General features: G+C 32.7%; 1 protein-coding gene across 3 annotated transcripts in view; it reads left to right on the top strand.

Moving 5' to 3' along the window:
- Nucleotides 1-20,641, top strand: part of LOC117122638 (F-box/LRR-repeat protein 7-like) — a 35,534-nt gene extending 14,893 nt beyond the window's left edge. For 2 of the 3 annotated variants that reach the window (XM_033268309.1, XM_033268308.1), the window contains exons 2-3: nucleotides 10,781-11,512; nucleotides 19,878-20,641. In XM_033268309.1, the coding sequence (XP_033124200.1) occupies nucleotides 10,781-11,512; nucleotides 19,878-20,614 (1,469 nt within the window). In that variant the 3' untranslated portion in view covers nucleotides 20,615-20,641. Of the gene's footprint in view, nucleotides 1-7,464; nucleotides 8,800-10,780; nucleotides 11,513-19,877 lie in introns of those variants that run through there. The other variant, XM_033268307.1, reaches the window with a different exon arrangement.
- The last annotated feature ends 2,279 nt before the right edge of the window (nucleotides 20,642-22,920 follow it).

Genomic DNA, 22,920 nt, shown 5'->3' with positions numbered 1-22,920 from the left:
AATAGGCGTTTGTCAATGAAAGTTGATACATATATATCTCATATCAAAAGACAACAGTGACATTAAGATGCGCACGTGCGTCATGACGTGCGCATACACATGAGTAAATCTTTTAAAATGCTCAAAATTCTTTTTTAACAAACTGAATTTGCGTATTTTGCCATTATCAGCATTTAATTATTGTTCAATCCGCCACGCGCACACTTCCTCGTGGGTCAAAGTGCGGCGGATCACCTAACTCGTCCTCAGTGACGAGTTCAAATCTAGTTTAAAATTGTTTTGCTTTAAATTTCTATACAAAGAAGTAGTTATCTGTCTACTTATTCAGTCACTTTATTGTCTTTGTTGTTGGTGTTAAGAGTGACTGGATGCAGTGCTTTCATCATGGAATGATTGATCGTTGAATAAGTAGGAACTATTGTATGGACTTAGTTCAATTAATTTCCTTCATAAATCAAATTAACCATTGACAAACAATGAGTGATGCCATCAAATCTGTTTAAGATTCAGTTCATTCTATCTTAGCTTACATCATCAAAGAACAAGTGATACACTTTTTTTTTTATGAGAACAGGTTTCATAAAAATACTGAGGCTAAAATTACTTAATGTCAAATGTTTTTTATTTTTTAAATTGAAGAACCAACAGAACTTATGCTGTACAGTAGGTGTGACTATTGACTATATACAGCTATAGTGCAGTACAGTAATATGTGGCAAAGACAAGCCAAACCAGTCACTCGTCGCAGATCGTGTTTCAGAGAAAATGGCCAAAACATGCTGGAATGTCAAATTTAAAAAAAATCTATTTTATTGCTTTAAACTAACCTTTATATATCTACACATCATTCTATGCTGTTATTTTCCCCATTTTCAATGTTAAAACAATACTTTTTAAGGATTTAAAGATAGTTTCTGGATGAGAAATGCCTGAAATCATAAATTTTGACGGTTAATTTCTCATATATTGTTCTTTAAACAGCTGTGTGGTTAAACGCTTGTAACTTCATAACGAAATGTCCGATTTGAATGATTTTTTTACCATTTTATAGCTATTATTTTACTCTCTACCACTGTATTAATAACTCAAAATCGATTTTTGCGACGAGTGACTGGTTTGGCTTGTCTTTGCCACATATAATGCTGTACAATAATAATTTCTACCTTTGAAAAGTGCGAGTAAAGAACAAAATAAGAACATTTTGAGCCTGAAATTGGCAAAAAATAAAAAAAATACTGAGCCTGGGCAAAATTTACTGATTCTTATGAAAAAAAAAACGTATAGGCTTATCCAATGCATATATTTTTCTCAATTTCTATTTTTCCCCCCTAAATACTCATACTGTAGGTAGGGTGTAAATTCAATTTTTAAAATTTGTTTATAGTAATTTGTTATTGGATTTTCATTTCATTTCATTTATTTATTCAGACAAGTGTCTAGACAACACAGGTCTTCACCTCAAGCAAGACTATTTACCCTTGCTCCTTCCCTTTCCTAGAATGTAACATTCGCTGTTGGATAATTTTCTTGTAAATGTATTAGACCCACCAGAAATCCTAGTGGCTATTAGTATTTAATAAAATATCTTGTTCAAGATACGAATTGCATACTGTTTCACAAGTAGCTACAGGTTGCTTTGTCAATTGTCTATATGGTAGACTCCTTATAAGGAAGTTTGATCCAATCTATAGTTCAAAGTTCTGTCAGTTGGGGAATGAAATACCTTCTAAGGTTTGTTGCCTGCGAGGAATTTTGTTTTTTTATTAAAATAATAAAACATTGATATACCATACAGTATTTCATTGATTCATAACAGTTACAATATATTGCTAGCATTTATATGTTGGTATGAATATGAAAGTTCATATTTGTCTTTGTATTTTTCTGAATATAATTGCCTTCAGAGTTGTTTTTGTAAATATAGAAGACTTTACAATGTTATTGTCAAAGTGAAGTGTAATCATTAGCAAAGACTGAAGGGGGATGTACGGATGCACCCCTCTCCCCCTCCCCCATGGCAGCAAATTAGTTCCGCAGAAAGTTTTCATTAGAATAGGGATTTAGTTCTGCATTCTCAATTTTTTTCCCCCGGGCCATTTATACACTCCCCATGCCAAAACCAGCCTACGCCCCCTTGAACAGTTCCGAAAAGCAGTCTTCTAACACCACTCTGATATCCATGACTGCCTAATTAATCAGATTCCTACAATTACCAAGACTAGTATCATACACTACATGGAGTGGTCTGGCTAATAACTGAATTTCAGCATTTTTTTTGTGTGTATATCAGTGTACAATAATCTTTTGAATTGTTATCTATGTTAATTTTTCTTAGAAGAGAAAAAATAACAAAAGTACTGTTTAGTGTTTTATTGGTATTAGGATTTGTTTATGTTCCTTGAATAGTTCTTGTGCATTCTGCATTTTCTGTTCCAATGCCCAAGTTTATACTTGAAGGGGGTAATAAATCATGAAATCCCCGGATTGCTGTGCTGTGACAGGTTATGCTTACTCACCGACATTAATTACACAACAGCATTGCCATGCCACGTGCTGAACTGCAGATAGCTATGCTTCAAGCATGCTTGTTTATACATGCTAGCATTCCACATTCTTTATGTTGACCGATTCATACTACGGTTATTAAAACATGATTTAAGTCTATTTAAGCCTTTCATTACAGTAGTGAGAGTTTTTATTTGAAATTATTGATAAAAATTATTTAGAATAGGCCTATATTATTTTGCCCAAGGCAGCAATGTTTATCACTTGTTTCATCTGCTGCAAAAAGCAGCGACAGCCACCACTTTTGTCCTGATGTCTGCTGCATGAAGTAGCAACAGTCATCACTTGTGTCCTGTTGTCTTCTGGATGAAGCAAAAACAGTCATAACTTGTGTCTTGTCATCTGCTGCACAAAGTAACAATAGTCACCACTTTTGTGTTCAGTTGTGTGCTGCGCAAAGTAGCAAAAGCCATCTCACTTGTGTCCTGTCGTTTGATTTACCAGGTAGCAATAGCTGTCACTTGTGTCCGGTCGTCTGCTGCAAGATGGCATGTCTATCGCACAATTTTTTAGACCAAGAAATGTTTGTAAAATTTATATTCTTATCAATTGCTTGTTTCTAAGTATATTTACTTACATTTAGAATATGTAGGCGACAATAATTACTGCAATGTCAAATTAAAGTCTTATTATATCATAGTTTCTTCGCTCAATTTCTAGAGAAATGCTATATTATTCTAAAGTATGTCAGATTTGCACAAATGAGTACAGTAATTTTTAACAATAGTGATAAAATGTGTCGTTTACAGGGAATAATTGATAGGCTTCCAAGTTATTTTGTTTTCAATATAAAAACACAGATTAAGAGGATAATTGAAATTCTTAATGGTAAGGGATAGTGTAGACCTAGATCACATTGTACTTTATAAAAGATTACCTTGTGCAGTTTCAAGACAGCAAAGATTTTATTGTGCTGTTTTGCGTAAATCCAACATCTGCATAAAGAATCTATAATTAGAAAATTTAAGCAATTAATGACATTAAAAACGACATGATGAATGCTTTAAATAATGTATGTCACATTATAAAATGGGTAAACAATAAGGAGCTAACAGCCAAAACATATTCAGCTCTGTTGCTGTAGGCTAAACTGAAGCTTGCAGAAAACCAGGGACATTAGTCTTACAATATGATTTATCCAAATTTTTATTACATTCTTCTTTTTCATGGATTTGCAATACTGTACAGTAGTATGGTATTTGTCATTCGTAAACACCTGTATTATATGAACCAGTCCTATATTCTGTATTCGTCACTCAGAAACCATCCATGCATGTAAACTAATATTTTGACAAAAATGTATTATGCAAAAATATGACTGTAATCGAAATATGCTGGCACCAAAAAACTATTAAACATAAAAACCTCACAAGGCTGGAAAAATCTAATTTTGAAATAGAATCACATGGTATGGTAACAGCTTCCAAATTCATCACATATTGGAGGAAAAATACTGATGAACTGTGTAATAATTCAACATTTGTGCAATTTTGTAACATATTGTATTGTTTTAAGTGTCTTGTTTTATATTGTATTGTATGTTACTTTTACGAATGCACAAGTGTGTACTGCTAATAATTTTAAAAGCTTTTTTTAAATAAAGTATTTTTACTAAATGTTTACTACTAAAATAGAAGAAAAGAAATTTAAGGGTATTATGGTAGACCCTATGCGTTTAATTTTTATCCAAATATGGTGTTTTTGTTGCAATGATTTTATTGGGTAGTTGATTAGGCATTTTTGAGAATTTAATATGGGTATAAATTGAGAATACTTGTGGGTGGTGGTCTTGTGCGTTCTCTTGTTTTTAAGCAGCTGGTGTTTTCCCTCATTAATTTTGAAGTATCTGTGAGTAATAACTTAGAAATCTTCATTGCTTGCTTTAAAGTCAAGTGGCTATTTGTATTGGAACTAATTAGAACTTGTAACTAGTTGGACTTGGCAGCAAATTCCAATTTGTCGTGATTTATATGGCTGAGGAGTTGTGGCATTCTGAAAGTGCGTGTGGTATAAGGAAAATCATAATAATAGGTGATCAAAGGACAGTGAAGATATGAAAATGAGAACAAAAGATGACTAAATGTCACTTGTAAATAATAATAATAATAAGTCTTACAGCGCATAAAGAAAGGGAGTATGTTCTTTACATGAACAAAAAGAAACATAAACATGAAATATCCAAATACTACTAAAAAGAAATACTACTGTAATTTTGGTAAACATTTCCACAAGAAAATGTATGTTACAAGTGTTGTAGACTAAACTAATGCTTTGTAGACTAAATTGATAAATATAAATCTACGAGAATATCCTTAAAATTCCAGTATATATCAGTCTAGAATGTGAATGTTTTCATTATTAGCTATAAAATCAGCCATTTCTTCCAATTCCATACCTTTTTTTGAGTGAGGGGTGTGAGCGCATTCACATTTTACTACTGTACTAGTATTATTTCTTATAATTTGCTTTCAAATAAAAATGTATATTCTGTACAGAATAGAAACTTTTCATGTCATCTAACTGCTGTTTTATACTGTTTTATGAATAATTTAAAGGACAAAGATGAATAAAAAATCTGTAAATCAATAAAACTAATTTTTTAATTTGAAATTTCAGTGAATCCTTTAAGTGAGTCAATTCATTGTTTTAAATGAATTTGTTCAGATATTTCAGATTTTACTCTTTTTATTTCTAGAATTTGGATGCGGATGGAGTTAATGAAGCAAAAATTAATGATAAATTGTAGCCTAGGTAAATCAATAATACCCTAAATGATAATTGCTTTTACAGTTTACTATTTAATTATTTCCTTGATCTTTGCTCAGATTAGTTCCATACTTTTCCTGGTTTCAGCAAAGTAAAGGAATATGTTGAGATTTATTGAACTTGGGCTGATTTTTCTCACATAAATTCATTAGTGGACACTTCTGAGCCCAATAGTTCTTTAAACCTGGGACTTGGTAGAGGCATTGTTCAAGCACAGGGGAATGTAGGTGTTTTTCTGTCATTGATTGATACTTCAGGCCTCTGTCAAGTAAAAGTTGGAAAAGATTTTTATCCTATTGAAAGCTGTCCACCTAAGACCTTTATGATGATTAATATTTAGCACTTATTGATTTATTTATATTCAATTTTGGGCTTACAGACAGTCAGCCTTGGTAAAAACACCTGTAAGGTTAAACAAGTTTTGATCCTTTTCTAAATATAGGCACTATTATTAAATATTATTTGGGATGAATTGAAAATTATATAGTAAAAATTGATAAAGAAAGATTTGGAATGAATTGTTTCAACAAGGACATTTTAAAAAGTCCTTGGTTTCAGTGAATCGCCACTGTTCTTATGATAAAAAAAAATTGCCTGGGAACAAATAATTCCAAGTTATCCCACATAAGTAGAGTGATCAATTAATTTATATAAACATATTTGGGTATTAACATTCATACTGCATATGCCAACATGGATTTAACTATTGTTACGTGGTATTCATTGTTAATTGCCTGTTAACAGAATCGTCTGGATTACAAAGAGAACAATTATTCTGCACCGGCCAATGATTTCAAAGGCTACTATAAGAATGACGCCAACCAAAACTTTCCCATGGTAACAAGTTGCTCAGCAACGTAAAATCATAGTTTATGAGCTGCCCCAAATAAAGCATATTTTATTTGTTGGAGAAATATTTTTTTTATTAATATATTTTATAATATTTCAGCCTTATAATGAATAGACAGCGCAATATACCAGTAAGATCTCTAACACAATATTTAGGCCAAAAAAAAAAATTAAAATAATTAGTTTGTGATCCTATTTAGACTGGAAAAGTAATGAGGGAGAGGGGTTTGTATTGTTTATATTGGTAAAGCCAAATATCACCCTTGGTTTTTTTTTTAGTTTTGTTTTGTGTTTTTTTTTTTTTGCTGGTGTGTTTTTATTTATTTATTTATTTTTCTTTTAAATTTTTTTTACCAAATACTATAGAAGAGATACAGGCATGGATGATAAACTAACCATTTTAACCTTTGGTGCAATAAATAAATTCAATAGCTAACTGTAGTTAGTATATTGTGATCATCAAGAAAGTTTTTTAAAAATGCAGTGTCAGCAGGGCTGTGAAAAGGGGGTGGACCTGGGTCCGGGACTTGAGTATTTTAGGGCTAGGCTAACAAAAAATACATTAAAACTATACCAATATATATAAGGGCTAGCAATTAGTTTGGCAAAACCAGACCTTGGTCCAGCAAAAAAAAATTTTAGGCTCTGGTCAGATACTATAAAGGTAAAAAGGTGAACTGTTTCTTCAATGACGTCATGCACTTAATACAGTACTCTGATTACAAGTTCAAAATAGTGTCTACCCCAAAAATATGTGTATCTGAGTGTGTTCCTAAGAATGTGTATGACTACCATGGAGGTGGTTAGTTCCTGGTGCTTTAATTGCGCTGGTATGCCTTCAACCTGGCCTTCCCGGTGATTTATAAACAACTCATACTAAGTTTTTGATTAGTTAGTACTTAGTACTCAAGAGTGGAGAAATTTCCAGATGCCCTTGATCTAAAAAAATATGAATTGAACTCAGTGATTTTATGAAGTAGCAGGGATTACAAAGTAGCTGCATTACAGATAAGCTTCTCAGAAGTTGAGTAGGTCTTTTGGAATCTGCTTAAAAGAGGAAATATATAAGAAGGTACTAATTGTGCAGATGATGGTAACCTGGTAAAACCTTGTGATCTGGACACTCACCTGTGGGATTAATTTATTGATAATCTTAATCTTGTATTACCTATTATTTTGTAATGATTTAGCTGGAATGGAAATACTGTAATCTGCCCTCAGATTCTTTAGTCATCTAAAAATCTATCAGCTCAATATCAGAATTCAAGAACATCATAGCAATACAGGTGCCTTCAAGTTGGAAGATTGCAATTATTGCTTTAAACCAATTATTTGAAATTTAATTTTGTTGCTATATGGCGGAGAAATGCTTATTGGATGTCTTGCATACTGTCTTTGATTTGCTTCTCATCAATTAGTCTCTAACAAGGGCTCATAAATCGACCAATCACTTGCTTGATTAGTTACGCATAAGCAGTGTGGATGCTGTAGCTCTGGTAATTTTATTGGGTTGGTTTTTGCCTGATTAAACCGCTTCAATGATTGTATACAGCGGTGAGTGAAATCATTGGGTGCCTAGCTGAGCTACAAAGCTATTCCTATGTTGATTCCCACGAGCTAGCTCATTCTCTTAGCATCTGTTCCTGAAAAAAGTTTATCAGTAGTAATATGGATGATGGAATACAAGTTCCTGATATGATGGGTCATCTTACATTGAAATGCTTTCCATTTCTTTCATTTTGATATAAACGCTTTAGACAGGAACTTCAAATCTCATAGTCTACAACAGCAGTGATTTCAGTAGTGTTTTTCGAAGATCGCTAAACAAATGATTTGAAGCTGAAATATATTTTTTTCGATTGTTTTTAAAGCGTGAGGAAAATTCTGTGCTCTGTTTTCTGCATTATTCATTCATCTACATTCAATGTTGATACCAGGATTTTGAAAAATATTCACTTGAGGCCTAAGTGAAATTTGAACTATCTTGTACCAATATTCTGACTTCTGGCATCCAAGTTTCATGTCTACATTTTTGGTATTCATGGGTGATATTTTCTTGGTGGCTAATAATGATTAAGGAGTTTGTTTTTTAAATGTATATTTCAATAAATCACATATGATAGATTGCAGTCGAGTATTTAGGATTTCATTCCAACTCGCTCTACTTCTCTGATAACTTGAAGCAACAGTTGCTTGTGTTGAGGTAATCTGTATCTTAAACCTTATTTGTTCTTTTCCTCAAGATTCATTATAATTGAACAAGAGATTATTTTTCTCCAATTTTCTGTCAAACAATGCATTACTTCAAGAGGCTAAAACACTTTTAACACACCCGGGAACACAACCTTTGAATGCAGTTGTGACACAAATGTGTATTTTTAATGCATTATTTTTATGGAATTTAGTTATGATTTTTCACGATGGAACGCAGGTTCACATGCTTTGAGCTGTATCACCAGCTTCGTACTTACGCATGTACAAGTCGAGAGTTGTTCGAGCTCCAAGCAATCATGTTAAAGTTTGTTGTTTATAAAGACAAAGATCATAATGATCAGAACAATAATGCAAATGTGGGAAAGGATGGAACTTTAATTGGCAATGGTGAATTACTAAACACAGGTTGGTTTGTTGTACATCTAATTCATAGAATTATAGGTTTTGGTTAAAAGATCAATTTAAATTCATTCCAGATGAGATTGAGACAAAGATAAGCATTGTCAGTATTAGTTGATAAAGGGTTCTTTCACAGTAGTACCGTACTCAGTAATATATACTTTTAGATACCTAGGATACTATGTGTTTAATGGTAAGAATTTATCTTTGTTCTTCATTTATCATTAATATAATTGAGCTACTTTATCCTTTTACAAATCTACTAAATCCCAAAGACTTGCAATGGTACAGAGACAGTTTTGTAAATTTCGCTCATATTGGTAGTAATCAATATGAAAATATATGATGTAATGCCAGTTAGCAACAGTATATATACATTTTATCAGACCAACAGCGGAAAGTAATCACTAATTGCAGGCTTGTAAAATATATCTTGAAGACCAGAATATAAAAGATATGACAACAAGGATATAAATAAAATGAAAAGTTATACCAAAATGATTGCAACTTTAGTTGTCAATTGCAATAAGTCAAAGATTGCCAAGAGACTGGTTAATTATAATAATATGATATATTTATGATTGCAATATTTTATAAATATATTCCCAGAGGGACATATCAAATAATGCTCAAAGAGCCGTCAGTCAAATCAATGCTATAAAATGACCAGGTATATTAAGTTTGTCTGATTCTAAATCCATAGAGGAATGGTGATAATTTCTTTCACCTGTCATCAGTAATATAAGTAATTGTCATGAGTTTGTCTAATTTTAACATCTGCTACCGGTTCTTTTTAATCTAATTCTTATTACCCGAGGTAAAACCTACTCACTATATTCTAGCTTTTGTACAGTTACTCTGAGGTCATTTACCTATATGGCATCTCATACTGTAGGCCTAGTTAAGATTTGTTTTGAAGAAAAGCAATTGACATTTGGAAAGTATAAATACTATACAGCTATGATGTAAACCTGAATCAACAATAGAACTAGTTAAATTCATCTGTTACAGTATAATAACAGTAGTTCAAATGCAAAGGAGCTGAATACATTGTTTTATTCGGAACAGCTATAACCTATTGAATTGTCCCTGTTACACTGCCAACAGTAACTTTATTTGTACAGTGAACAGACAGACTAAACACTTAATTCCTGAAGATTAGCATAAATATTTTGAAATTTATATAAATGTTACCATGGAGCATTCTTCCATGATGTTACCAATACAAAAAATATTATCTTCAGGAATAATATATAGAAAATATCAAAGTATGGACATTTACAACAGTTATTCATAAATTAAATTGACATTGACTGCCAGTACTATAGAATAGAGTCACCAAAATACAAGTTTTTTAATACAAGTTATTATTATTATGAACATCATAGAATATGTGTAATATTATACAAAGTCTAAGTGCTAAGTGTAACCTAAGTAACTGATGTTAAGTGCTATAGAAGGTCTAAGTGTAATGTAAGTGCAAATGTATTATTGCCAACTTTCCTTAGACGTAAATATCGATGTGCTGTCATTATTCTCCTGTATGTTTGAGTTTTGTCATGATAAATCTCCTCATAGTCTCTAAATGACTATCTCAAATTTTTTTTATATCCTTTAGTTTGTTCTCTTTTCAGTATAAGCCTAACAATAACAGTATCATATTTTTGGGTCAATTATGAATCAAACTATATTTATAAAAGAAAAAAACTTAAGATAATTTGCTTCCAATTCTATGGAATTTTTTGTTTAACAGTAATTGGCTATTTGGCGAGTAAATTGAATGTTAATTGTAATATGAATTTTTAGTATTATGCAAGAACTCACCCATCCTCTTTACTGTAATTATACAGTTATTGTAATGCCTCAGGTAAAGCATCTTATTCGAACATAATTTTAGATACCTTTATCTTCTTACGCTACCTGACCCACACTTCCCCTTCCTCCAGTACATTTTATATATGATTTGATTTGTTTATTTTTCTTTCAGAGTCGTTTCAAATGAACAAGTATAAAGATGGTCCAAAGAAGACCGTCCGTATTATGACCAATGGCTACATAACGCCAACAGGTCGCTATCAGGGAGATTCAAGCTACGGAAGCGCGTCTCCCACGTACAGTTCACCAGCGAGCAGTACCCAACGAGTATCGCCAACAATTGACCTAGATCCTGACAGAGGCACTCCGACCTCTCAGACTAGTATTGACCAAAAGAACTCTAAATCAGATTCACTGAGACCACCATCCAGGACATCTGGTGAGATAACAGTACAAAAGAGCGCCTTGAAAAAGAGAACTCTTACGAAAAACCTTAAACCTTTGTTTGATCTGCTCCCGGACGATTTAATAATTAGAATTTTGTCATATTTACCTAGCAGACAATTATGTAGAACTGCAGGAGTAAGTCGTAGGTTTTATAAATTATCATGGCAACCTGTGTTGTGGACTAATATCAGAATATCTGGTGAGAGAACAGACATTGACAGAGCAATGAAAGTCCTTACAAGGAGATTATGTCAGGAAACGCCATATGTATGTCTTTCGGTTCAAAAGCTTGTTTTGAGTGGATGTGAACGTTTAGGAGAGAAAGGACTAACTCTAATCGCACAGCGATACCCAGAACTGCAGCATTTAGAACTGTCAGGTTGCACAAATTTAACAAATGAAGCACTTTTCGAAATTGTTTCCAAATGCCTTCAGCTGGATTATCTTGACATATCAGGTAAGTCTTCAGGCATTCTTGTCAAATTTATAAAAATTAATCTTTTACTATATCCCTAGTTGTACCTGTTGCTTGTTTATAATGATTTGCATAATTTATGAACTAGTCTGGTTTTGGTTTTGTGTCTTAATTCAGAATAGGCATTATAAATATTAAAGTATATGAACATTTTGTAAAAGAATTTTTTTAAAATTCTTTTTTCATACTTTTTGCTTCATAAAATACAACACAAGGAAACAGATGCTCACAACTAATTAAAATAGTACACACAATTAGGAAAAATTAAAAATATTGATATTAATAATAAGCAGACAAGATTTACATAGTGCTATGGCAATCTGACCCCTGGGTAACTGTCAACTTTGAACTTTAATTGACCCAATAAAATGCAATATTGAAAATCAGATGCTTTTGTCTATATGTTCGTTAAAGAATAGAAAAACAGTACAACTTACAAGAATTTTTTTCATTAAGTGGAGGTCATAATATACAAATTATGTACCAGAATCTAGCATTATGAAAGGATATATAAAATATAAGAGTTACAGTAATATTTTGAGTAGAGGTGATGTAAAGAACTAATAATAATCACAAATCCAAGGAGTAAACTTTAATATAATTTTTAATGTTGCGAAACTATAATTTCGGTTTTCAATAGACATAACTTTGGAGCAATATTTTTAAATTGAGCTACAATTCTTAATGCTAAAGGTCTGACAGACTAAAAGCCTATTCAATCATGCCTTAACCATCTGAAAGTTTCAATAATTTAAATAATGAATGATGTGAAACCCTATGTCTACTGTCACGAACAAAAATGTTTGAAGAACAGTTATTTATTTGGTACTTGAAACATGATCACAAAAAATAACAGTTTAAATCACACAAAAAATACCATTAGGACACACTCAGTCTATAGTAGGTTATCAGTCACCCAAATAACAGATAAATAGCAACATACTGTACAATAAAAAAAAGTGCAATGAATCATGAATGTGTTTTAAAGTATGATTTTAAATATTTTGGTAACAGAATGTGTCAATAGGCACTAAAACGACATACTGTATGAATTTCCCATGGCAGAAATAATATATATCGTTTTTTTTTATTTTGCAAAATTTTTTTATTTTTTTCCCTACCCCCCTCCCACAACTTATTTTTCTAGTCTCAAGTTTTGTTCTCTTTCTGTGGCTCAGCCATACTTCATCATTTAATGGAAACATGAGACCTGTCTTAGAATAGAAAAAATATAGAAAAAATATAGAAATAAATTTTAATAATGAAGAAGAAAATTATAATATTGTACCCTATACAGTAGATTCAGTTTTATTGTTTATTGTAAAAAAAAACCTGAATATGATAATGGTGTTATATGTAAAAAGTAATATTGTCGCTATGACACCCTCGTCACACAGAAATTTTATTATAACATGCCAAGAATGATTAGATTCACTACCTGATTTGGAGAGCTAATGAGTGCAACCCGTGATGACAAGTTGATTTAATTATCTCTGTATTTGTAGTTGAAGACCTCCTAGCTCTTTTTGAAACACTGTCATCAACGTTGTTATGTTACACTGGATAACAGCAAAATATCAACATGATTGATTACTATTTTTATTGATTTAGCCAGTGGTGTCAGTATTTCTCAAGCTTTTTAATACCGTTTTAAAAATCTAAAGTATAAAGTTTTGTTTCAAACTTTAATTTACTTTTTCTCATCATTTTCCCACACCTTCCCTTAATTTAGTTGCTTACATGTGGCTATATTTTCTCTTCCCTTTTCTTAGCACATACACACAGCGCCATAGCCTGCGTTCCAGGCCCTAATATTGGGTTACTCACTCTTTATTGCGCTAAGTGCGTGCCATACCTAATTCAATTGGTGTCCCATACTCGAATTATTTTTTTATTTTATTTTTTTTTATTATTATTCTCCTTATTCTGTCTCAAAATTAACTTGCTTGTTGGTGGCGCTGTCGAGGATGAGAAAAAACAAAAATGAGGGACTTGTGGCAAGTCTAGGCAACTTAGCCGACTGAGCTAGCCCTCTTGTTTTTAGTATTTCAATTTATATACTTTCTATTGTTTTTCTTCTTTTCATTTCTGTGCCTTTCCTTCATCAATTTCCAAGTACAGTAATTGTTTTTGTGTACAGTTATACAGTACCCTTTCCCCTCCTTGATAAGGATGTTTTATTTGGCTATACATCTGCTATGAACTGATGGATGTTTAGTATAACATTATAGACTTTTGACCCTAATTAGGGGCTATTGGTCATTGAAATGGCCATGTATCATAAACTTGAGACTTCTTGGCTCTCAAGTGCCTTAATTCTGGTACTGAGGTCACAAAATTTATCCTCTTTTTCCAAGTTGTTGAAAGTTTTATCATCATGTCTGAACTTGTGGTTGAAAATTAGATCCTCTTGTCCACATGTTTGTTTAGGAGAATACACAAGTTTCTGGAAAAATGTTTAGGTGGTTTGTCAGAATTAGAGGGTGTGTCGATTGATGTGTTTGAACAGATATCCGGGTGATAATGATACTTTAGTTGGAAAAAACTATTGTCAGGGTTTTAGAATTTGACTGGATTGTGGTTGAAAGATAGCCTCATTAGCAACAGTAATGTATGAGATTGATTATGTTATCTATCCATTTTACAAAACAGCAACTTGGTGACTGATGATTGACTTGTTATGTTTGTGTTTTTTTTTATGCTCCAGCAAATTTTGTTTATAGCCATTTCATTATTGTATATGTCATACGTAATACATTCCTCTATATTCAGCATGTTGAACATTGGATTGACAGCTTAGTATGACTAAACTGGGCTTTTTTTAGATAAATTTAGGATTTGATTAAGAAAAAAATGGCTTAAAACGGCTTAAAAATTAAGAACAATATAAGAACAAATTGAGGCTGAGGTAAAATTTTAAATAAGAATTCAAATCTTATCAGTATCATATTTTTCAGTAGGTGTGATCATGGTATGACCTTGTAATACCCTCTGTTGTAAAATAATAATTGTCTATGTTTGATAAATAAGAGTGTAAAAATATGAACATTTTTTAGCCTGAAATTGGCAAAAAAAAAAAATCGGAAAACTGAGCCTGGGCAAAATTTTACTGGTTTACCTGACGTGTTATTGTAGCGAATACTCGTGAGTTCCCAAATACTGCAAACAAAAATTTGCAACTGACTCGGCTGGTTTATTTATGTATCAATAGGCATGTATTTTTCTTTAAAAATTGTCCATTTTGTAAATTTCATCTTTGCTTTTACCTTATCAGACATTTTGAAAGAATTTTCTGTCAACAGAATTCTGTATCAACCATTCAACCTATAGTATGCAACCCACTGAGTTATGATACCTCTGCCAGTTGGCTAGCAAATGCCAATGTTGACTTTCGTAGTTAGTCGCATGTTGGGATACTTTGTGATCGACAGTATGGAAAATGGGTCAATTTCATGTATTCTGGCTATTTTGATTTGAAACTGTGGGGAGAAATGTTAAATTGGTTTCAAAGTGAAGGAATTTTCGGAAGTAATGCCACTTGCCCATGGCTTGTTTAATAGATTATTCGGCCTGAGGCTGTGTATTATAGTATTTATAACTTTCTGCAATTGCATTTAGTTTTAATATCTATTTATTTTCAGGGCAAAAAATATTATTTGAGCATTTGAATTTTTCTTATTTTCATTCATTTTTAAAATTCTTTGACTTTGTCTGCATCTTATTTTGTAGGCCTCTTCCATTAATACTTAAATACATATTTCAATGATTTTCCCCCTAAATTATTTACTCAATATCAAAGATAATTATTATATAGCTGTTATAATATAAATGTTAATTTGACATTATTAAACATGACCATGATTTTCGTTACTAAAATACCAGATACCAAATTACGATCATTACCAATTTTGGTTTTTATGTGAAGTAGTTATAAATGAATTACTCGATAAATTTCACGAGACCCTTGAGGGTTTTGCAGGACCAAAAATATGCGGGGTATGGCAAAGCGACCAATAGGGTAGAGTAGGCTGAGATTAGTTGGAATTACACTAGGACAACTGATCAAACTGACAAAGAAACTTATGAATCTTGGGTTAACGACTTAGATGATAGCTACCACCTGATCAATATAGATGTTTTGAACTTTGTTCTTATAATTCCTACTCCCCTCATACTGCTTGTGGTGGAGGCATAGCTAAAGTAGGCCTATAAAAAAACAAACCACTGCCAAACATAATAAATATATTACAAAAAAAAAAGAAATTACAATATCCCCAAGAGTGGAGTTGTACTGTATAGCTTTGATTAAGATACTAGCCTTTTAATCCAGGGTCCAGGGTTCAATTCCTTTTATTGCAGGTTTTTTCCCATGAATTACAAAAAGTAGCTCCATGTTGTAAACATCATAGGGACTTATACCCGATTCACACGTGAAGTTAAATTTAACAAAAAGTAACAAATTGTAACCGAGCAATCTCCCGAGTTATTCCTACCGAGATAAAAAGCATTCACACGCGTCTGTAAGGTAATGCCAAGGTTGTGTAAAATTTATTCAGTGTTTATTCAATGAACCATTTTTTCCCCTACTGCGATATAGGTCTAGCATAGGCCTAGTTGAGAACCCCTGTCACAGATGGACTGTTGAACTCACCATCACAGTAAACATTCGAAGCAATCAATACCCTTAACAACTGCTGTACTACGTACTACTACTAAACTAGGCATATAGCTTCCAACGTTTCTGTCTCGGACTCTTGTAATACTAGTAATAGTACTAACACCATCCCAACGTTCATTTTATGTATATCTTCTTCTTCTACCATTACTAATTAACATCAAATACAAGGGTAATTCATTCATCATTTAGAAAAACTAGGCCTATCTATTTCTAGTGGATCAGAATCGTATACAGTCTAGATGTGTATAAGAGACAATTGTTGTTGTGTTGAAATCCCTGCGCATGCCAGATCCATCCATGTTACATCTCGGAAGCTTTACCAGCCTCAGCGAGGCTGGTAAAGATTACCGAGACGTTCCGAGATTTTACAAGGATATTACACGGAGGTACTTTCACACGTGCCGTAAAATGTTATTTTTGGTTACATTTTGTTACATTTGGTAAGATTTTTGTACGTGTGAATCGGGTATAAGTTTATAAAGCATCATTTCTTTCTGTAATTGGAAAGCTATGATGTTAATGAAAAATAAAGAGATGAAACTGTGTGCTGAAACATGTAAATATTCCATGTTCCTCCCTAAATTGAATAAATTAAGTTCTTGGAGTTTGTTAGTGTTTATACCCTCATGTGTCAAACTTGTTGCAGGACCACACTGACACATTTGCATCATATAAAGTGTTTTTACAGCCTATTGCTGTCAGTATTGCCATTAATAGTTTTTAAATTTTGTTAGGTACCATCATTCCCATTGTTATGGCCTGAGGGTCAAGTTTGCCTATTTCTTTTTTAGTAGAACCTTGAGTTTTTGAATACTGTAACCTGTAGGCATTGCAAAAAATGTGTCTTCAAATCAGCATAATTGTCTTGACTAAGGTTTAACAGTTGTGAAATGAGTTTTTTATTTTACCCCCATTCAGTTTTTACATAAAACCTATTTAAGCTGATACCTTAAACAGTGGGATCCTAAAATTGGTGAATTTGAGTGCTTTAGAACCAGAGCAGTCCATGTACAGAATTTAATGTAGTAGTACAGGTACTGTGTGTAAGATTGGGTAATCATCGCATCGTGTGCGCGTGAACAATTTTGTGGCGATTGAAGACACCTGGGCCTAGAGTATAATATTTGGACAGGTTTGTGAAATCAGGTGTACAGTTCATACCAGACTGATGGAAGAGAAAATGACTAAAGGAATCCAATAATCCACATCCATGGCCTACAACAGTGAGTAGGTGTAAATAATGTACACTAACGTAATTCTGCATGGATTAAAACCTGTATCATATTTCATTGAATAGAGTTGTCAACCTAACACTCTGACCACTCTGACACAGTTAATTCCTCTGCAAAATGAAAATCACATTGGGATTTGGTTTATTGAGGGCAAAGGAGTCTTAACATAATAATCAGAAAGTCAGGGTACATGCTGTAGGTGGTGGTAGAAAAAAACAAATTAAGTAACGGTAGTACTTTAAATGTAGCCCTTGGAATTTGATCAGGGTGTGTTCTGAGTTGATTATAATTAGACCAACAAAATCAGGCTCTTCATATAATGTACAGTAAACATGGGTGTGCTATAGGCTAGTGGTAAGGGATGATGAAGTGCTAACATTTTCACTATTTCTGTATTGATGTTGGTGCTCCCCTTGTAATTGCATCGGTATTTCTGGCACATAGTCATGGTATCCCTAGCAACTAATTTCTATGTTCATTAGTAAACTGTTCTTCCCTGAGGTCCAGGGTATGATCTTAAACATTAAATTACAAAAATAAAATTAAAACCTATATAATACATAATGACACAAATAAAACAAAAAGGAAAAACAAATGGGTAAATTAAATGAGATTTTTAAATAATTGTAAAGAAAGAGAATGAACATTGCTAGGAATATCTGATGATAGATTTGTTCCATAAATTAACTGACCGGTATTTAAAAGTTCTTTTTCCAAAATCATATCGCCATTTTGGCAGGATCAAAGTGTTTTTCAATTTACTTCTTGTATTTATGTTATGATAGGCATCAATTAATTGGTAAAAATTTAAGTGTTCTGGAACAGTGCCTGATAAGCATTTAAATGTCATTATTAAAAATATTATGTTCCCATTATTGGTTTATATACTTCCAGTTCAGTGATTCCATAATATCCTTAACAGGTGTTCTTATTATAGTACATCAGTGTACAGAATAATTCTGGCAAATTCTGTTAAAAGAGTGGGGTTTTTTTTATAATTGTCTAATAGGTGCATATGCATTCATTTATGCTCTGCAATTATTCAAAATAGATAAACGTTGCAGCCTATTCGTTAATTTACAATAATCTTCACCAGCTCCTAGCCTACAGTATAAAAAAAAATCAGATAAATTCCAAAGGGATTTAAGAAAGAAAACAAATTCAGATGTTATTGTTATAAAATAATGGTGTGAGATTGTATCAGAGATGCTATCTTATTGTTAGTTTAAATCCCCAGGTGTCTGTGATGCAATGTTGGATCATGCCCACTGTAACTGATATGCCCCAATTAGCCCCTGTTTCCATACCTGCACACAACTAACCAAGCAAGGTAACAACGAGAAAGCACAATGTTGTAACTTAAGCAGGGACACCATTTTTGATTTTGTGCCAGAATTTAGTCTTGTGTCAATATGCTGAAATTTGTGCTTAAGAAAATATGTAAATACTATATATTGTGACAAAGGCGACAGTTGGTAACATCCACACTATGTATTCCTATTTGGCGCCACTACTCGTGATAATCGTGAAACATGTAATGCTATATTGTGTACAAAGGACCAACAACTTAATGTTTCATTCAAAGGATGACGTGTAAAATATTGTACGCAACTACGCATGTTATTGTATAGAAAAGTGCAAGCATGCTATCTGAACTGTATTGCTACTGCGTCTCCAGACTTTTCAATATTTATAACATTAACAATAGCGAATAAAAATGACGATTTTCCTTTTACGTATGCCGACAGTATTTATAAAAACTATGTTAATTGCTTACGGTTTTAAGAAAAAAAATCGTAGACCAATAAAATCAAGACTCATTTTAGTGGTACTGATTTTCGACTGAATTTTTTTTTACTTAAATACATCTTATTGTTCATAACAATGATTTTCATTTTATTTGCATAAGTTGTCTTGAGATTGAAGTGTTTATTTTTGCACTTCAAAAGCAAGTCAATTGTTGAAAAATCCTCTTTATTCCTACTCATAAGAAATGTCGGTAACCTCGCCCTTAATAAAGAACGAGAACTAGGTTATCAATTTAACCTATGTTTCCTATAGTACAGATTTTAGGTGATAGAACTATCAGTCCTTTTATTGTGGTGCTTCTTCAAAGAATTTGTTAATCAATGTATCATGAAAGCTCATCATTTAACAATTTATAGTCCATCAACTCCCGTATTTACCTGTATCTAACAGTACTGGTGTCGTAAACTGGTACCGTACCTTGTTTTCCAGACATGAAATGTACTGTCTAAAAAGGTATGCCCTTCAAAGTTGAAGCATTAGCAGTTCCTGCAATTTAGCTTTGCCTTTCATAAACAAATTTTAATGTTGTTATGATACTATATTGCTTTTTGGATTGTATATAATTGTTGACTATTTCATGAAATTAAACTATTTTTTAATTGTATTTTAATTTCTTTTTTCTTCATAGGATGTCCACACATTACATGTTTCAACTTATCATCAGAGGCAGCTTCGGAGTCGTGTCAATTGCAAGGTCAAAGTTTACGTTTACGACATCTAGACATGTCAAATTGTGCCGCCCTCGATGATAAGGGATTAAGGACAGTAGGTTTGAATTGCCCGGGATTACAAAACCTCTACCTTAGAAGATGTCAACGTATCACAGACGAGGGCTTAAAAGAAATAGCAAACTGTTGCTCCGTTTTAAAGGAGATCTCGGTCATTGAATGCCGCAGAATTACCGACTATGGTATGAGGGCGCTATCAAAGATAGGTGCCTCTCTTCGACACGTCAGTATTGCAAAATGTGATCAAATCACAGACTTAGGAGTACACTCAATAGCAAAGTACTGCAGTAAGTTACGTTATCTTAACGTCAGAGGTTGTGCATTTTTAACGGACAAAGCTATGGTGGATCTGGCACGTGGATGTGTACGTTTGCGATCGCTTGATATTGGTAAATGCTCGCAGGTGACTGATCAAGGAGTGACAGCCTTGGCAATAGGGTGCATGTACCTGCGTAAACTGAGTCTGAAGGGTTGTGTACTGGTGAAGGATGAGGGCATCCACATGATGGCGCAGTATTGTCCGGAACTCCAGCAACTGAATATCCAAGAGTGCCAAGTGTCAGTCGAAGCATTTAAAACATTCAAGAAAACTTGTCGGAAGTGTATCATTGAACATACAAACCCAGCATTCTACTAGTCTGTAAATCCAGTTGTTAACGAGTCTTTAATGTCCAGTATTTCTCATTGCAGTATTTCAAAACTGTTGAAAGAGTGATAATTTGATCTCAATGCTGTAGCAGCCCTTCTTAAATATCCAGGGTGTATTTAAAAAATATCTGTTACAGTTAAGTCCAAGCTATACTTATAATAATGTATCTTCCATAACCTTTCAATTCATAGTTGCGAAATGAAAACAACAAAACATGTGGGAGATGTTGCCGCCGCGATTGCAGTTTGATCTCCCAACTTTTTGGTTGGGTTTTCAAATCCTCACTCTGTGGGTGCATTTTGCTTGTGTCCTTTTACAAGGCACTTTATACACATTTTCTCTCCACTCAGAAGTATAAGTGGGTACCTGGTAGGGTTAGGATGCCCAAATGGGTTGATTAGCTGCTGCAATGTTATGGAATACTTTCCAGGGATCTGAGGGTGTGTGTTCCATAGGTGTTTAATAGATTGACTGGTGTAATAATAATGTGAATTGCATAGAGGGAATAGCATTGGCCTATATATGACTAGACTACCATTATTGATAGGAGTGATGTTTGCCCTACAACCTGACACCAAACTACTGTAGTTATGTGGTGTTTGTGGGTGTGATTCCCAGCTAAATCACTTGCGAGATTCTTTTTTTTTGTAAGTATTTATTATTAACAAACTGAGTATTCAGTACGATAACACGTGATGTAGGGTAAAACATCACTCCTATGAAATTTCTGATGCAAACAACATCAAACTACGATTAGTATTATTAAAATAACAAAATTGCATTTTTCAATTAACTTGATACTGGAAAGGATGTTGCATATATCGTCGCTCACATCACGAACTAACACAATTAAATTCAATTGTGTTAGTTCGTGAAATCAAAAAAGCGCGTCAAAATACGCGCTGTTGTCGTTAAGGACTTTTTGTGTGGTAAAGAATACAAAATTGCGTGACAACCAATACGCTCTCGTTTTGACGCGCTACTGTGATTTCACGAACTAACACAATCTACTTTGATTGTGTTAGTTCGTGATGTGAGCGACGATATTTAGACCCAAAAGTGTATATGTTTAAATAAGTGTTTATAGGTACTTAGGTAAGTGTTTATCAAAAAGTTATATTTGTTTTATATTGTGTGTTAAATTATACATAGTTAAAAAAACTACATTTAGCCTTGCTATGATTGCAGTATGTACAATAGTGACAATCAGTATGCTGTATAAAATAAAGTGCTTCCAAAGTTATATTGTAAGACATGTATAAAACTACTGTAATATTATGTAAAATATATGGTTAATTAAAGTCTTTTACAGAATTTGAAAATTGCTGACTTTCAACAAGGCCAAATAAAAAAAATTATTGTGTTGGCCATGCCAAATTCAGGGTTGGCATTTTAGTTGTTTTTTTTAAATAATAACCTTGAACTAGGCTAGGGAGCCAAGGCCTAGCCTATTTTGGTACATGGTACACGATGCGAACCCACAATTGTTGTGTTTTAATATGTGTATTTTGTACTTTTTAAGCGTACATTTTTGGTTTAAAAAAAATTAAAAAAATGTTTTCCTACCGACCTACCCATTTTTTGGATTTTCCAAAACGTGGCCAACACAAAAATTTTTGTTTTTTGGCCCAATAGCAAGTCCAAGTTGGAATTTATACTTAGTTTACTCTAGAGGGCAGTATACTATATTTTGACATTGTCAGAAGAAGTACACATTTGATAGTGGATCAACTACTCTTGTCCATGTCAAAGCATAGTAGTAAACTAATATCGATATGGTCCAAAACAACATGTTATTCAAACAACAATTAAATATTAACTTCCATTATTATGAGCTGAATAATTTTTTTATTATCTATATTCTGATAATTTGTTTTTACCATAATTTCAAAAAATATTTTTCAAGAAACAAAATATAAGCTAAAAAGTATGTAAAGTAACCATTCTCATTTTGAATTAAAGTAACTTCTTTTCTGTTTGTCAAAATATGGTATATTTTTAGCTTTTTAAAAAATTTTTTATATTTTATATTATAAGTTTATGCATTTATGGTTTAATACAGGAGACAACTGTTGGGTTGATGGATATTTGGAAACATGATACTCTTTTGTATGTGCATATTTTATCATTGGCCTAATAGGATTACCATGCACAAATTCTGACCAATGCCAATACACTGAACACACAACATTCAATTCAACATTTTATACTGGTAAATACACTGTGTCAGTAACAATCTATTTATTTTGGAATTTACACATTTGATACTGTAAATTTGTATAAAGTAATATACT

The sequence above is a fragment of the Anneissia japonica genome, unplaced genomic scaffold (genome assembly GCF_011630105.1).
Source record: "Anneissia japonica isolate Jap-2015-1 unplaced genomic scaffold, ASM1163010v1 scaffold287945_len1679841_cov205, whole genome shotgun sequence".
In the NCBI taxonomy this organism is placed as follows: Eukaryota; Metazoa; Echinodermata; class Crinoidea; order Comatulida; family Comatulidae; genus Anneissia; species Anneissia japonica.
Note: the sequence above shows the minus strand (reverse complement) of the source record. Positions and strands in the feature narration are given on the sequence as shown.